This window comes from Bos grunniens, chromosome 13 (assembly GCF_055505025.1).
Source record: "Bos grunniens cultivar Pamir isolate PY7600 chromosome 13, Bosgru_T2T1.0, whole genome shotgun sequence".
In the NCBI taxonomy this organism is placed as follows: domain Eukaryota; kingdom Metazoa; phylum Chordata; class Mammalia; order Artiodactyla; family Bovidae; genus Bos; species Bos grunniens.
The window spans coordinates 18,730,491-18,743,064 of record NC_141177.1 but is presented as its reverse complement, the minus strand read 5'-3'; the positions used below and the strand labels follow the sequence as shown (position 1 = coordinate 18,743,064).

At 52.7% G+C, this 12,574-nt stretch overlaps 2 protein-coding genes across 3 annotated transcripts in view; one reads left to right on the top strand and one right to left on the bottom strand.

Annotated features, from left to right (window-relative positions):
- The window catches only part of LOC147360324 (fer-1-like protein 4), a 46,618-nt gene extending 41,175 nt beyond the window's left edge, over window positions 1-5,443 (bottom strand). The window contains 7 exon segments of the mRNA XM_086331256.1: window positions 11-71; window positions 614-772; window positions 1,036-1,077; window positions 1,246-1,337; window positions 3,567-3,622; window positions 3,903-4,076; window positions 5,437-5,443. Of these exon segments, the coding sequence (XP_086187382.1) occupies window positions 11-71; window positions 614-772; window positions 1,036-1,077; window positions 1,246-1,337; window positions 3,567-3,622; window positions 3,903-4,076; window positions 5,437-5,443 (591 nt within the window).
- A 2,385-nt stretch (window positions 5,444-7,828) lies between these two features.
- SPAG4 (sperm associated antigen 4) lies at window positions 7,829-12,537 on the top strand. Of its 2 annotated transcripts, XM_086332185.1 has the most exons (12): window positions 7,829-8,271; window positions 8,804-8,908; window positions 9,237-9,303; window positions 9,488-9,549; window positions 9,784-9,827; window positions 10,136-10,161; window positions 10,290-10,398; window positions 10,593-10,668; window positions 10,814-10,929; window positions 11,495-11,662; window positions 12,165-12,254; window positions 12,371-12,537. In XM_086332185.1, the coding sequence occupies exons 1-12, from the start codon at window positions 8,199-8,201 to the stop codon at window positions 12,518-12,520; spliced, it is 1,086 nt and encodes a 361-aa protein (XP_086188311.1). In that variant the 5' UTR covers window positions 7,829-8,198; the 3' UTR covers window positions 12,521-12,537. The 2 variants fall into 2 exon arrangements, with proteins under 2 accessions (XP_086188311.1, XP_086188310.1); XM_086332184.1 differs by having other exon boundaries at window positions 7,829-8,290; window positions 9,488-9,827.
- Window positions 12,538-12,574: the final 37 nt, after the last annotated feature.

Sequence of the window (12,574 nt, the reverse complement as noted above, 5' to 3'; positions counted from 1 at the left end):
AGAGCCGTACCTGGAAGTCCTGGGCCCTGGACACCTGGAAAGGATCCCCGCGGGCCAGGCCCCGAGCTCGGCTGCAGAGAGGGGTTAGGGTCAGCTCTCACTTCACTTCCTCCCCCTCTGTACACACACTCTTGCTTGGTTGGTGCTGAGATTTCTCCCCCTAAACTTTGGTTTCTAAGTCCTTCCAGTCTTGTCTGGCCGCCATCTCAACTCTACACTCAGAATTCGACTCATTTCTGGAGCCCTAAAACCGTTTGTTCATTCAACAAAGACTGATGGTGCGCCTGCTATATGCAGGCGCCTAGAACCAACTCTGTTCTAGGCACTGGAACACTGCAGAGAACAAAAGAGGTTAAACTCCTTGCCCTCATCAAGCTGGCATCACCTTCATGGGTTCCAGAAGCCATGTGTGAGTCAGTGTAACTGTCTGAATGTGGCAGTGTCTATGCCGAAGAGTGAGTGACCCTTGACCCCAGGATATCCACTCCCCACCCATACCCTTGGAACCTTGTGTTTGTGAGGGTGGACAGGCATGGGCCTGCAGGTATGAGCAGGTGAGGTTGACAGACACACTGGTAGGCTATGGGAGCAGGTGTGCAGGGCTACAAGTTACCTTTAGAGTGGGCTGAACACGACGCCAGAAAGCTCCACATCAGGCTCATCATCCAGCTCCAGCGCCAGCTCATCGTCCTCATCGTCCTGCTGACCTGCTCCTTGAGCTAGCCTTCGGCCCAGTGCCACTGCCCGCCGCTCCAGCTGGGCCTCCCCAGGTCTGACAGGAAAGGCCCTCCAGGAACATGTCTGGGACCTCTCACCCATCTCTGGACACCCATCTCTGATGTCCCTGACTCTAGGACCCATCTCTGACTCTGAACCTGAGAGCCCTCTAATTCCAGAATTGACCCCTTATTCTAGGACTGACTTCTCACCCTGGAATTGGTCCAGTACTGATCCCAGACCCAGGAACTGACCTCATATCACTGGGTCCCAATCCCAAGACTGACCCTGTAACCCAGGTCATCCCCACATACTTACTCCAGCTCCTGGAAGCCCACGTTGGGGATGATCAGCTCTGAGCTGGGAGAAAGAGGAATGACAGGAGAGGGCCAGGTCTGACTACAGAGTTACAAACTGGGCAGCATGGGTCCAAGAGTCATCACATCCAGCAGATCCACAGGGCAACTGGTTACCATTGTCCTTTACTGAGGCCTGCCTGGGTCTTGCTTAGGTGGGTGGGAGGTTTACCTGTCCCAAATGGGTGCTCCAAAGTCCTCTTGTGCCCAGACTCCAGTTGCAACCTCTGGAGGCTGGTACTTCAGGTCAAGTTCTACCTGGACCTAAAACCAGATCCACAGTGGGCCTCAGGCTACTGAGGCTACCCTGAGGCTAGGAAAACCCCAAAGACAGTGCCTTTTTCTCTATCTATAAACAGAGACCCTCCTGGCCTCATCTGTGGTGACTTTGGTTCCTCTCTGATCATTACTAGTAGTGGGTGAAAGTGTGAAAGTGTTAGTCACTCAGTTGTGTCTGACTCTTTGTGACCCCATGGACTTATGGACTGTAGCTTGCCACGCTCCTCTGTCCATGGGATTTCCCAGGCAAGAATATTGGAGTGGGTAGCCATTCTCTTCTCCCAGGATCTTCCTGACCTAGGGGCAAAACCCAGGTCTCCCACACTGCAGGCAGATTCTTTAGCATCTGAGTCACCAGGGAAGCCCCAAATAATAGTGACTACTCATAAGCTATTAAGAACTTACCAAGCGCAAGTAACTTCTTGAAGGGGCCCAACACAACTCCAAAATAATCTCATTGCTCTTGGAAATACACTAACGTGCCTTCACAGCTCTGCATGGTCTGGGCCCTGCCAAACTTTCCAGCCGCATCTGTTAGGGGATCTGCTTTGCCCTGCACCCCAGTTACGCTATCTCAGGGTGCTGGGCTTTTGAATATGCTGGTTCTTCCGCCTGGAACAGTCTCTCCTCCCATGTATTTAACTCCTATCATATCTTTCAATTCTAAGCTCAAACACTACTTCCTCAGGGAGCCTTTTCTGAACCCTATATAGGTCACGTCTCTCCGTTATACATTCTTCCAGCCCCCTATCTGCTATTTTATAACATCCTTCACAGGCATTTTTACATTCATTTTTGTGAATATTCTTTTTTAACTCTTTTTTTTTTTTTTTTTTACTGTGCCAGGTCTTCATTGCAGCTCACAGGATCTGCAGCATCTGAACATTTCGTTACAGCTTGTGGGATCTTGTTCCCTGACCAGGGATCAAACTCCAGCCGCCTGCATTGGGAGCATGGAATCTTAGCCATGGGACTACCAGAGAAGTCCCTGAATATTTGTTTAATGTTTGCCTCTCTCTGTCGATATGGAGTTCTAAGAGGGCAAGTCCTTATCTGGCTTTGCTCACCACTCAATCCTCATTGCTTAGAACTGCACTTGCTTGTAATCGGAGCATAACAAATGACGGCAGGCTGAGTGAAAAGCTTGACATTTTGTAGGACTCCACATAAGGTAAGTGAGGAAACTGCCTAGAGAAGCTGAATAACTTGGCTAAGGTCTCAGATGGGAAGTGGAGGACTTGAGATTTGAACCCAAGTTCACTTCTATGAGGCTACGCTGACTCCCCATGAAACACCAGAAAAATCCATCCGGGCTCATCTTTGCCTCCCTACAAGGACTGCGCCTGGTGCAGGGTCATGGGGCGAGAACTTCTTATCTTCTCCCCTTGCCACACCCCTGGCCCTCAGAGCTGAACCTGATTCTTGGCCCCCAGAGCTGTAATCCAAGACACCCTGACTCGGGGGCCGTGTTACCACTCCTGTCTCAGTCTGAATTTTCCTCTCTGAGAAATGGAACCCACTTCTAGAGGGACCCTCAGGCTCTGGGGGGCTGGCAGAACTCATTGGAGACACACACAGATTCTTGTCCACTAAGGCCTCCCGCAGCACCAAATGCCCAGCAGTCTGTAGCTGCTGCAGGGAGATCACAAGTGTCCCCAGAGACCTGGGGGTGCGGCACGAAATAAAAGAATGACCCAGGAGAATGGCCCCAAGGCCCCCTCTACCCCGTTTGCATCCTTGGTTCCCCAGGCCTACTCACCTGGGGCTGAACACACAGCTACAATTGACCACCTGAACAGACAGACACTCCCCAGCCAGAGGAGCCCCATAGTGTGGCCAACGGAAGAGCTGGGAATAGGAAGAACCTTGTAACACCCAGTGCTGGGCTGACACTGACCCCCAATCCATAGCCTATTCCCAAACCTGAAATAGGAGCCAACAAATTGAGAGCTAACTCCACGGCTGATCTCCTAAACCAGGAACCAGTCCTCCCCAATTAGGGCTGATCTGGGGCTAACTATCAATCAAGAACTAATCTCCCCAGTCTTGATCCTGACTTGTCCCATGCTGAGTCTAACCTCTAGAGCATTAGACAACCCCACCTCCTGAAACTGTACCACCTCTCCAAATTCAGGAATAAGCCTCCCAGCCCAAGGATGGACTCAGATGGGGTACAGACCAGCTTTTCCCCATCCAGAACCCAACCCCACTTACCTCACCTATATCTGCTTCTCGACCACAGTGAATTCTCCTCGTTTTCTGGGTAAAACCTACTCAGAATTGAATCTAGTCATTTATCACCTCCTCCCCCTACACACACACAAATCATCTCTCCATCCACTCTTGGCCCAGAGTCCGAACTCCCTGGACTCACCCTCAAAGAGCCATAGAAGATACGGAGGGAGGGAGGCAGAGAGATGGAGACATTGGGCTCAAGGACAAAGGAGACAAACTGTAGAGATGCCCAGAGATGAAGTGGGGGACCTGCGGATAGGAGGGGCCAGAGCTTCCCGTATCTAAAAATTCTCAGAGCATCCCTGCAGACCTCACCTCGAAAGCTGAGCCTCACTTGTCGGTCGTGGGTGCCTGGCAGCCCTGTTAGTCGCCGCACACACACAGTCAGAGCCACTGTCCCAGGGCAATGCCTCTCCCCGCCTGCCCTCCTGCCCACCTGAATCGCCTTTGACTCACTGGACTCACCCAGCAGGTTCAGCAATCCCTGCCCTTTAGTCAAACACAAAATCAGCAGGCCTGGGGGTCAGTAGGGAGGGAGTGAAAGAACAGAAAGATAGGGGTAAGTAAGGTCCCTGTGGTCAATTTAGTCCTCTTTGCCTTCCCCAGCTTCAGCCTCTGTCCTGCATCCTTATTGGCAGGGGCAGATGCGACCAGGTGGGGATGGAGGCAAGGGGAGAGGGCTGGACCCAGTCTGGCCTCTGCTAGCCTGTGAGGACTCAAGGACATGGGGCCTCATGTTGTTCCCTGTTCACCTCTCAGTCAAACAAATTAAAACATTAAAAAAAAAAGAAAAGTAAATCCCCTAGCCCCCAACATTAGCATGTAGGCACTCAACATATTTTTGAATTAATGACTGAACGTGTGTCCCTAGCTTGCATATAGCAGGTATTCAAAACGCTTCTTCTTTTTTTTAAGATTTATTTAGCTATTTATTTTTATTTTTTGGCTGTCATGGGTCTTTGCTGCTGCACGCAGCAAAGTAGTTGTGGCACATGGGCTTAGTTGCTCCACAGCATGTGGGATCTTCCCCAACCAGGGATAGAGCACATGTCCCCTGCATTGCAAGGCAGATTAACCACTGGACCGCCAGGGAAGTCCCAGAACATTTCTTAACCAATATCTTTGGGTTTACTGGTGGGACCATAGATGGTCTCCAGGGAGTGTGCAAACACTTGAAATTGTCTAAAATTTTGAGCATGTGTGCATTTTTCTGGACATAGTCCTCCTAGGTTAGGTTATTAATCCTGAAACAGATGTGAAGTACTTTGAATGAATGAAGGAATGACTGTGTCTCACAGTCTGAACCCATGAGTGACGGTAACTCTGTGTTGAGTGCATCTCAGGGCCATCGGTGACACTGCCTGTATACAGAACACATGCTGTGTCACTCTTGGCGGAGGCGGGGAGGAGGTGCCACCACAGAGGTGATTCAGGCATTTCTTCCAAATCGCTTCACGGACTCCAACACCAAACAAAGCCTAGATCCCCATCAGAGCGGGAGAGGGTCAGGGCTACACTACTCAGGGGAGGGAGGCCAAAGGGGCTTCCTTGAGGAGCGACTGCTTAAATTGGGCTTTGAGGACAGCAGTTCAGCAGAGAAGGGCATGTAGGAAGTGGGAAGGAATGCCGGGCATGTTCCAGGACCTATGATTTGTTCAGTATGGCCAGAGTACAAGGAATGTATCAGGCGGCAGCAGCAGATAAGAGGAGGCAGTCAGAGGAGCTGGGTCTTGCTGGTTCCTTGAACCAGAGGTGGTCACTTCCTGTGCTTCGGCTGCTCCATCTCAGCACAGATTTCCCCTGCTGTCCTAAGGCAAAGTGGCAGAAAGTGAAAAAGCAGTCGCCCTACGATACATCTTGCTATTGGATGTTTAAAATAAATCTGAATGAAGCACAGACGTTCACAGACAGTTCAAGGCTATGGAGGCTTTATGCTGAGTTTGTAGTTCTTGGGGAAGGAGCTTGCGGTGCCAGTCTTGCAGCTCTGGGTGCGAGATGCCTTTGTAACAGCTCACTGGGAATGCTATCTTTGCTTTTTGCCTTTTTTGTGAGAGTGAAAATCTTCGGGTTTCTTTTGGTCAGCAAAAACCAGTACTAAAATAGGTCTTTTGTAAAAAGCAAGGGATAACTGTACTGAGAGAGAGTCTCATTCTGCCTATTCCCCAGGTGTAACATGCTCAAATGAGTTTTTGGGCCTATACAATACCAGACAAGAGGCATGGGTGAGTCTATTCTTAAACAAGGTTACACCTCAAAGCTCTCAGACATTGAGGGCTTCATCTCCCCATTTGACAGATAGAGACACTGGGACCCAAAGGAGGGTGGAAAGGGGTCCAGAATTATTAGGTGTCACTGCTTTGGTCTTGTCTTCCCTCCCTCCCTTGAGCTCTGTGGCATCTAGTCAAGCAAGGTATTTTTGCTTTGTTTTTTTTTTTCTTTTTTTAAATTTATTTTATTATTATTTTTTGGCTGGATGGGGTCTTAGTTGCAGCACACCAGATCTTTCACTGCAGTTTGTGGGCTTCTCTCTAGTTGGGGTGAGCGGGCTCTGTAGTTGCAGAGTGTAGGTTTAGTTGCCCCACGGCATGTGGGATCTTAGTTCCCTAACCAGGGATTGAACCCATCTCCCCTGCATTGGAAGGTGGATTCTTAACCACTGGGCCACCATGGAAGTCCCTCAAGTGAGTTATTGATGCCTCTGGAAGCTAACACAGGTGGCTCCTCTTTGGGTTGAAACACACCGTGGCAGGTTCCCTGGGCCTCGACCCTTTAAGAACTCCTACATCCACGTCCTAACATTCCAACAAAAATAGGATGTGGTGGAAAGAATACTAAACTCCAGGGCAAGGTTTTGGAATTCCAACTGCTGTCACTTATTGTGTGGTTTCCAGAAAATCCTTTCTCCTCTCTGGGCCTGGTTGCCCACTGTGTAATATGCACAGGATGAACTGCACTGCTTTTCAAAGTGTGGTCAGGATCATACGTGCTTGTTAAAAATGCACATTCTTGCTCCCACTCTAGAAATGCTAACGTAGTATCTTAAGGTGTGGCTGGGACCTAAATTTTCAGAAGCCACTCTGGTACTATTCTGCTGCACAGCAGGAATTTGGGAACATCTGGTCTCTTGACTGTGACTAAGTGTGGTTCCTTTCTGTTCTAGGTGACTCAGATGGTCTGAGTGTCTGTATGGAGATTGTTGTTGTTGTTTAGTCACCCAGTCGTGTCTGACTCTTTGCAACCCCATGGACTGCAGCACGCCAGACCTCCATGTCCCTCACCATCTCCCGAAGTTTGCCAAGTTCTTGTCCATTGCATTGGTGATGCCATCCAGCCATCTCATCCTCTGACGCCCTCTTCTCCTTCTGCCCTCAATCTTTCCCAGCATCAGGGACTTTTCCAATGAGACGGCTGTTCGAATCAGATGACCAAAATACTTCAGCTTCAGCATCAGTTTTTCCAACAAGTATTTAGGGTTGATTTCCCTTAAGATTGACTGGTTTGATCTCCTTGCTGTCCTAGGGACTGTCAGGAGTCTTCAGCATCACAGTTTGAAGGTATCAATTGTATAAAAGAACAAAAAGATATGGTGATTGAGGGGTACTGAATTCCCCAAAGACCCCTGGTGAATATGGGTCCAGAAGAGATCACAGATCCCTGAGGTCAGAGTTCTCTGGCCTGATGACTAGGATGAGAGAAGGAGGAGCCTGAAGTGTTTTTAGAGCAAAAGAGACTAAAAAGACTGTATTGAGAAGTGCCACATGGGGGTGAGCCCTTGCCCCTTCTTAACATCTGTTCCTTCATAGATACATGAGTACCTACCACATGCTACATTTCATGGGGTCACAAAGAGTCAGACACCACTGAGCGACTGATCGACACTACATGCTAGGTAGAAACTATCTATCGCGGTGCTGAAAGATACAGTAGTGAACACAACAAAAATCTCTGCCTTCATAAACTTACTGCTCTACTGGGAGTGACACGTAATGAAGAATGAAATAAAACACCTAAGTGCTAAGGGGAAAAACAAAGCAGGAAGGGGGACAGAAACTCTTTCATGTTAAGCAGTAGTTTTAGACAGGGTGTTTTGGAAAATGCTGTAATGTCATTGCTTGCTTTAACTTGGGAAAGAATAAGGGAGACTGCCAAGGCTCCCAGGGACGTCACGACTGGCTCTGTGACGCCGGCCAGGGCGTTCCTCGGAGACGGTGGTCTCCTCTATGAAGTCAGCAGCCAGGCCCAGTTACAAAGGAGAGGGTTGCGGCAGGCCACGGGGCCCACCGGCTGCACGCAGGGTTGAGGGGTCCGGGCGGCGCGCACCAGCTGGAGGGCTGAGGGCCTTGGAGGCCACGACGGTGCCTTTGGCGTCGGAAGGCCACAGCCCCGGGTCAGGATGCGGCGAAGCCCCCGCCCGGGTTCAGCCGCGTCCCAGCACAAGCACACGCCCAACTTCTACAGCGACAACAGCAACAGCTCTGTGAGCGTCACCTCGGGGGACAGCTGCGGGCACCGGTCAGCTGGGCCGGGGCCCGGGGAGCCCGAGGGCAGACGAGCCCGGGGCTCGAGCTGCGGTGAGCCCGCCTTGAGCGCTGGAGTGCCCGGAGGAACCACATGGGCTGGAAGCTCTCGGCAGAAGCCGGCGCCTCGGAGCCACAATGGGCAGACCGCCTGTGGCGCGGCAACCGTGAGGGGCGGGGCCTCGGGTGCGGGCGGGGTCGAACCCGGGTGAGCGGAGGGAAGGGCTGGGACCTAGAGGGTGGGGTTTGGCGCGGAAGTGGGACAAAACTATCTGTGCACCACCTAGGGGGCGGGGCCTGAAGGGGGGAAAAAAGAGTAGGCAATGAATAAGAGGGTCTTGGTGAGGTGGATGGTCCTGGGAAGGGGCGTGGAAAAGCTTGTGATTGGGCACCGCCTAGGAGGCGTGGCCTCGGTTGTTAGCTTCAGCGGATACCAGGCAAATAGGGCCGCATCAAGACCTAAAGCTGGGGGCGGCACCACTGTTTGCGGGTTGGGACAACGACTAGACTGAGCTTCCCGGGGTGGTGGGGGGTGGGGGTGGCCTCAGAGTGCTGCAGGACCCCAGGGTTGTGGATTCTGTGCGACCAAAACCTGTGAGGCTGCCCTGCTTCTGGGCTAAGAGAACCTGCAGCCAGGTCCTGAGGAAACAGTGGGCCTGCGGTGCACAAGGCCCCAATGGAGCCCTTGGGCTCCCACAGAACCGGCTGGCTCTCCCGCAGTCTCTGAGGAGCAGCTCGACCTTCTCCCGACTCTGGATCTGAGGCAGGAGATGCCTTCCCCGCAAGTGTCCAAGAGCTTCCTGAGTACGGGTCAAGCCAGCCCAGATCCCCTCTGACCCCTCTGGCTCCCTTCTCCGAACTCCATTTCTCACCTCTGAAGCCCTGTTTTCAGTTCTGAGCCCCCGGCCCATGTCTGATTGTCTAGCCCGTTCCCAGAGCCCGACCCACCTTCTCCAAGAATGAGAATCCATTTTCCTTCTCCCCACCTAAGTCTCCTAGCCCACCCCTCTCTTCCTGAGTCCACTTCCTAGGTTTTTCTGAACCTCCAACACCACTCTGTGAGCTCCTCCCCCACCATCTCTTTCCCTCCCTAAGCCTAGTTCCTTCCCTGAGCCCCCTTTCTTCTTCTCAGGCCTACTCTTCCAGGTGCTGAGCGTGTTGTTATCCCTGGTAGGAGACGTGCTGGTCAGTGTGTACAGGTCAGAGGGAGGGAAGGGGGAGCCCCAGGGGCTGCTCTTTGGAGGGGGTGGGGAGCAGGGCCAGACCCAGCTGAGGCTTGAGCCGATTCATACCTGTGTTCACAGGAGCTGGGTCTAGGACCCTGGGGTGGGGGCTGGGGATTCTCTGGGGTCTCCCAGCCTCAGCCTCCCTTCGGTTCCTCAGGGAGGTCTGTTCCATCCGCTTCCTGCTCACGGCTGTGTCACTGCTGAGCCTCTTTCTGGCAGGTGAGAGGGTGATCAGTTCCCGGGGCCCCAGCCCTGGAAGCTTTGAAGCCAAACCTGGTACACTTTCCTTCAGCCCACTCAGTCCCTTCAGAGGCTCACAGTTCTTCACACTCCCCTTCAGAGCCTTCCCTCCTCAGACTGAGCTCCTTCAAGCCTCTTTGCCCCCACTGTCCCCTTTTCGACTGAGAAACCTCCTCCCTTCCCTTCCCCTGAGACCACTCCTTCTTTCTCCAGCACTCTGGTGGGGACTCTTATACCTCGCCCCTCCTTTGGAAAATGTGAGTCGGGGAAACTGTCCTGGGTTTGGATGGTTGGCAGGCTACAAACCTGGAGGTTGTGGGGAGTCCCCTGGGCCACTGGGGAGGGGGACAGTGCCGGAGGCTATCACCCTAAGGAAAGGCTGGCTATAAACAGGAGATTTCTGGGGGATTGTGCGCAGAGGTGCTTGAGGGTCTGTCTTGGAGAGATGCTGGAAGATCAGGAAAAAGGGGTAGGCAGTCCTCAGAGAGAAGGCCTTTTGTATCTGGCCACTCCCACTCTGAGGTGGGAGCTAAGCATTGCTGTTTTTTGTCCCTCCCTCCAATAGGAACCTAAGGAGATGCTGACTCTAAGGTGAAAGAGGGCACTGGGGTGGGGAATTGGGGGCCTCAAAGGTGCTTCTGTTGGGGGTGGGGAGATCCTACGGAAAGTGGCCAGGGGGACAGGGAGCCCACTGCAGCGTGCCAACCTTCTGCCTGCAGCGAATACCACGAGCGCGTGCGCTCCCAGGGGCAGCAGCTGCAGCAGCTCCAGGCTGAACTGGTTAAACTCCACAAGGAGATGTCCAGCGTTCGCGCCACCAACAGCGAGGTGAGTCCCGCAGACGCAGCCTGCCCTCAGAACCCGGTCCAGGAGCTCGGCAGCTGGGAACCATGCTCCCTCCGCCCTGAGTCTTAAGGCCCTCCTGAGTGTTAAGGCCCGAACCAGAGCCCCGGAGAACTCCGCCCCAGTATAAAACCTGCCCGCAAGCCCGCCCCTCCAGGCTCCGCCCTCTCTCTTTTCAGAGAGTGGCCCAACTCGTATTCCAGAGGCTGAGTGAGGACTTTGTGCGGAAACCCGACTATGCGCTGAGTTCTGTCGGTAAGACCCAGGGAGGGACTGAGACTCAGAGACGCAGACAGAACTATGCACAAGATCGGCCCAGACAGACCGACCTCAGACGGACACTGCCTTTGCTGTGGGTCTGGCCTGAGAGCCCCTGACTAGTTGCTTCTTCCTGCTCTAGGAGCCTCCATCGACCTAGAGAAGACATCCCAGGACTATGAGGATGCGAACACTGCCTACTTCTGGAATCGCTTCAGCTTCTGGAACTACGCTCGACCGCCCACGGTTATCCTGGAGGTGGGCCTGGAACGCAGATCCCAAAAAGGAACCAGGGGCGGATTCTGGAGAAAGGATCCCACAGCTTCCTGGGGTTGGACCTGACTTAGCTGAGGGCGTGGCACCAGGGAGACCCTGCTGGGCATAATTTGGCCCCCCGGAGGCGGAGGCGGGCCTGGCTTGCCTGGGGTGAGACTCTGGGTGAGGTGGAGGACAACATAATACTGGAGAGACCTGGCAGTGCTTCCTGGTGGCTCAGACGGTGAGGAATCTGCCTGCAATGCTGGGTTCGATCCCTGCGTCAGGAAGATCCCATGGAGAAGGGAATGGCTACCCATTCCAGTTTTCTTGCCTGGAGAGTTCCATGGACAGAGGAGCCTGGCGGGCTACTCCATGGGGTCACAAAGAGTCGGACACGACTGAGCAACTAACACTTTCTGGCACTGCTAGGGACTGGAGTCCTGGGTGGGCCCTTGATAGGGTCAAACTGATGGAGGGGCCTACCAGAACAAATGCCCGGGAGGGTGGGGAAGGGCCACAGTTGCTCAGTCCTGTGGTTCTGAAGATCTATCCACCCCCACTGCAGCCAGACGTGTTCCCTGGAAATTGCTGGGCTTTTGAAGGCGACCAGGGCCAGGTGGTGATCCGGTTGCCGGGTCGTGTGCAGCTGAGCGACATCACTCTGCAGCATCCACCGCCCACTGTGGCACACACCCGGGGAGCTAACAGCGCCCCCCGTGACTTTGCAGTCTATGTAAGTGGGGCTGAGGCCAAGGAGGTGGGGGATTTTCCTACAGAGCACAAGGCAGGCATGAAAACTGGGGCTACTGAGTCTTTGCTTGCTCATCCATAAATGGAGATACTACCACTTGCCTCTCAGGGTTGCCATAGGTCTTAAATAACCATACCATACTCAAATATCGGTTATGGTTTATTGAGTCCTTAATCTGTTTTGAGTACTTTACATGGATTATATATCCTTGCATCCACACAACCTATGAAGTGCTATCTCCCCCCTTCATAGATGAGAAAAAGTAATTCTCAGATAGGGGAGGTAACTTGCCCAAGGTCACACAGCTAACAAGTGGTCAGGCTTAAATTTGCAACTTGATTTCTTTGAGCCCAGATTCCACACTCTATCATCCTAACACTGAAAAATAAATGAGAGTGTGCATACAACTACTGAACACAAAGTAGGTTCTCAACACCTCCACTTCCACCTGTCTCTGTTCCTCCACTCATTCTTCACTTATCAGGGCCTCCAAGTTGACGGCGAGACTGAGGTCTTCTTGGGGAAATTTACCTTTGACGTGGAGAAATCTGAGATTCAGACTTTCCACCTACAGGTATGTTGGTCTCTGGGAGGTGAAGGGTCTAAGAGAATGGGACAGTAAGGGAAGATAGGGGAGGAAGGCAGCCCCTTGGGAGAGCAGACACTGGCATCATCCATTTTTCTCTCCAGAATGACCCCCCAGCTGCCTTTCCCAAGGTGAAGATCCAGATTCTAAGCAACTGGGGCCACCCTCGTTTCACATGCTTGTATCGAGTCCGAGCCCATGGTATTCGAACCTCAGAGGGGGCAGGGGACAGTGCCACAGGGGGCGCCCATTAAACATGCTGATTGTTGGAGTAGAGTGGAAGTCTGCTGAAAGAAGCTGATCAGTGC

Coding starts and splice junctions, on each gene's coding strand:
- SPAG4 (XM_086332184.1), top strand. CDS start 7,981: ATGCGGCGAAGCCCCCGCCCGGGTTCAGCCGCGTCCCAGCACAAGCAC. Junction 10,399..10,592: donor TTCGCGCCACCAACAGCGAG/GTGAGTCCCGCA, acceptor CTCTCTTTTCAG/AGAGTGGCCCAACTCGTATT. Junction 11,663..12,164: donor CCCGTGACTTTGCAGTCTAT/GTAAGTGGGGCT, acceptor TTCACTTATCAG/GGCCTCCAAGTTGACGGCGA.